Source organism: Pelodiscus sinensis, chromosome 29, assembly GCF_049634645.1.
Source record: "Pelodiscus sinensis isolate JC-2024 chromosome 29, ASM4963464v1, whole genome shotgun sequence".
Taxonomy (NCBI): domain Eukaryota; kingdom Metazoa; phylum Chordata; order Testudines; family Trionychidae; genus Pelodiscus; species Pelodiscus sinensis.
The window spans coordinates 8,633,913-8,636,502 of NC_134739.1; the positions used below are offsets into that span (position 1 = coordinate 8,633,913).

At 57.8% G+C, this 2,590-nt stretch overlaps 1 protein-coding gene across 1 annotated transcript; it reads left to right on the plus strand.

The window, feature by feature from the left end:
- The first annotated feature begins 19 nt into the window (after window positions 1-19).
- On the plus strand, window positions 20-1,100 carry COA3 (cytochrome c oxidase assembly factor 3). Its single transcript, XM_075911525.1, has 2 exons — window positions 20-239; window positions 689-1,100. Exons 1-2 carry the CDS (start codon window positions 35-37, stop codon window positions 790-792), a joined length of 309 nt encoding a protein of 102 aa, XP_075767640.1. The 5' UTR covers window positions 20-34; the 3' UTR covers window positions 793-1,100.
- Window positions 1,101-2,590: the final 1,490 nt, after the last annotated feature.

Sequence of the window (2,590 nt, forward strand, 5' to 3'; positions counted from 1 at the left end):
CCTCACGGGAGGCGGGGCCGGGCCCTCAGCGGAAATGACGGCAGCCGCCGCGCCCCAGGCACGCGGGGGGAAGATGGCGGCGCCGCGGCAGCCCGGCGGGGGCTCGGAAGCCGAGTTCGCGAAGCGGATGGAGCCGCCGCGGGAGCCCGGCGCGGAGCAGCGGCGCCTCGTGCAGCGGCGGCTGCGGGGCCGCAACGGGCTCACGGCGCTGGCCATCGGCGCGGTGGCGCTGGGCATCTGTATCCGGGCGGGCGGGGCAGCGCCCCCTGCGGGGGGGGGGCAGCAGAGACAGGCCCCCCCCGGGAGGAGGAGGCGGGCCGGGGTGTGGGATCATGAGAGGGCCCCCCCCAGGCGGGGTGTGTCGGGGGGAGGAACTGCAGCCCCCCCCCCCGATGTGGGGGGTTAGGGGAGGAACTTCAGGCCCCCCCCCGATGTGGGGGGTTAGGGGAGGAACTTCAGCCCCCCCCCCGATGTGGGGGGTTAGGGGAGGAGGGGGAGGAATTGCAGGCCCCTGAAAGGTGAGGGGGGGTGGGAACAGCAGAGGGCCCCCAAAGGAGGCGTGCTGGTGCAACACCTTCCAAGGGACACTGTGCTGTGGAGCAAGGAAGGGCTGGGCGGGGGAGGGGGGGGAGGATTTCTTGGGCTGTCCGATTCCTCAGCCTGTTTTCCTGAGCAGCCCCTTCCTCAGATGGTTACACCTTCTACAGGATCTCCCAGGAGCGATTCCTCGATGAACTAGAGCAGGAGGTTGAGGCTGCCCGGACCCAGGCTGCTAAGACCCCAGTGAACTGAGACCCTGAGCAGATTGGGCCTGCTCCCTGCTTGAGATGGACCTGGCTGGAAATAATATCATGGGAGAGGTCAGGCTGCTGAGGGCCTCTGGCACAAGATGTATCTGCCTTTGACGTGTTGAGATTACCAAGGATGGTCTGACCCCCTGCAGTGGGACGGATTCCTTTACCATTCTGCCCATCAGCAACCAGGCTGCAATTGCTGACTGTATGGTGCAATAGCTCCAGGTGTGTTCTCTGACATGCTCCACTTCTGTTTATCTCCTGCAGCAGCTTGGCTAGGGCTACAATAAATCTGTGTGAATGATTCGTCAGAGTTGGTGTATGAAATACCAGCCCTGGGCTGCCCCAAGTATGGCCTGCTTTGGGAGGGTGGGGGCTGGGATCGATAAGTTGGGGTGAGTGCAATATCCCTGTAATATCTTGTCTGTGGAATACTCAGCGGGAGCTTAAATGTTGTCTTTAAGAGCAAATAAGATGGTGTAATAGTAGGGGGTCTAGGATCCAGTTTGTTTGCTGCAGAGGAAGTGTCAGTGTGTCTTGGGTCAAATATGGCTGCCTTGGGGCTGTGTTATGAATCCCTTGCTTCCTGGTGCTGGGCGGAAGCAAGAGGAGGTACCTGGTGTGGGAGTGCCCTGGTTTACCACCTGCAGGAAGAGAGGGGGATGCAGCACAGTAGTGAATCTGGCCAAGTTATTCATGACCTCCCAACATGCCCTGGTTAGGATGGGTGGGTCAAGAGTAGAGCCAAGGGTGGGCATGTGCTTCTGGGACAGAGATATTGAGTCCTGCAGGGACTGCTTGCTCACTCCATTCTGAGTGCATTGTGGAGGTAGTACTGTGGCTGTGCAGCTCACTGGAGGGAGTTGTGCTTAACCAGTGGCTGAGCTGTGATTTCACAGTTCAATCTGCAGCCGGAAAGAGCTAATTTGCATTGCAGTGCTGTACCCAGGATCCTGCCTGGGGAGGGAGGGGGAAAGCACTGGGTTGCCCAAGGGATGTGCCCTCTTCTGTAACCATTTCCACAGCTCAGTGTGGTTGAGGTATTGACCTTACTGGCCCTGTGGGGGTCTGGGTGCTAGACCTGGAAGTCATTCTGTAAAAAGTGATGCAACTTTGAGGATATGAATAAAATTTTGTGGCAAGAGCTGCCCTGTGTGACTGTTGCCTGATGAGGTTTGTATGCCTGCTCAGATCCTCCAGGGAGGGGGAAAACCCTGACAGGCAACAAGGGAGGGGATGTGTGCGCTCCTTCCAGGCCCTGTTGAATTAGATACAAAGGTCATGTGCTGCCTTCAGGGGATACAAACCATGCACCCCACTTCCAGAAAAGACCCTCAAAAGAGGGGTGGCTCTCCTGGCCCAGCCTGCTGGGGAAATACTGTTTTTCCTTTGCCCCTGCAAAGGGCAGTGCAGAGCCCAGGGCAGCAGACCTAGTGGGCTGCAGTTATCTTTACCTTTGTCACTTTCCAATACATGCCTCTGTGCTTCCAAGTTGATTATTAAGGTAACTGCTGGTGGCCAGCCCAGTGTCTATTCCTTACAGGGCACATTTACCTAAGAGACTTCAGCCTGAAAGCATGTTTTTATGGGAAAGACAGCAGGAGATGAGATTTCCAGCTCACTACTGCATTCTGAATTCGCAGCAGGCATAGCCTCGCCCCTGACAGCCCACAGAGCAGACACCAGGTGAATTACCCAGTGGCCACCTTCCCACTCCTACCCCCTCCTCCCACAGGAAAAATCAAGTTGGTTACACCATGTGCCAGCTGCTGTAGTCACTCCATGGAGTCACAATC

Coding starts and splice junctions, on each gene's coding strand:
- COA3 (XM_075911525.1), top strand. CDS start 35: ATGACGGCAGCCGCCGCGCCCCAGGCACGCGGGGGGAAGATGGCGGCG. Junction 240..688: donor CGCGGTGGCGCTGGGCATCT/GTATCCGGGCGG, acceptor CCCCTTCCTCAG/ATGGTTACACCTTCTACAGG.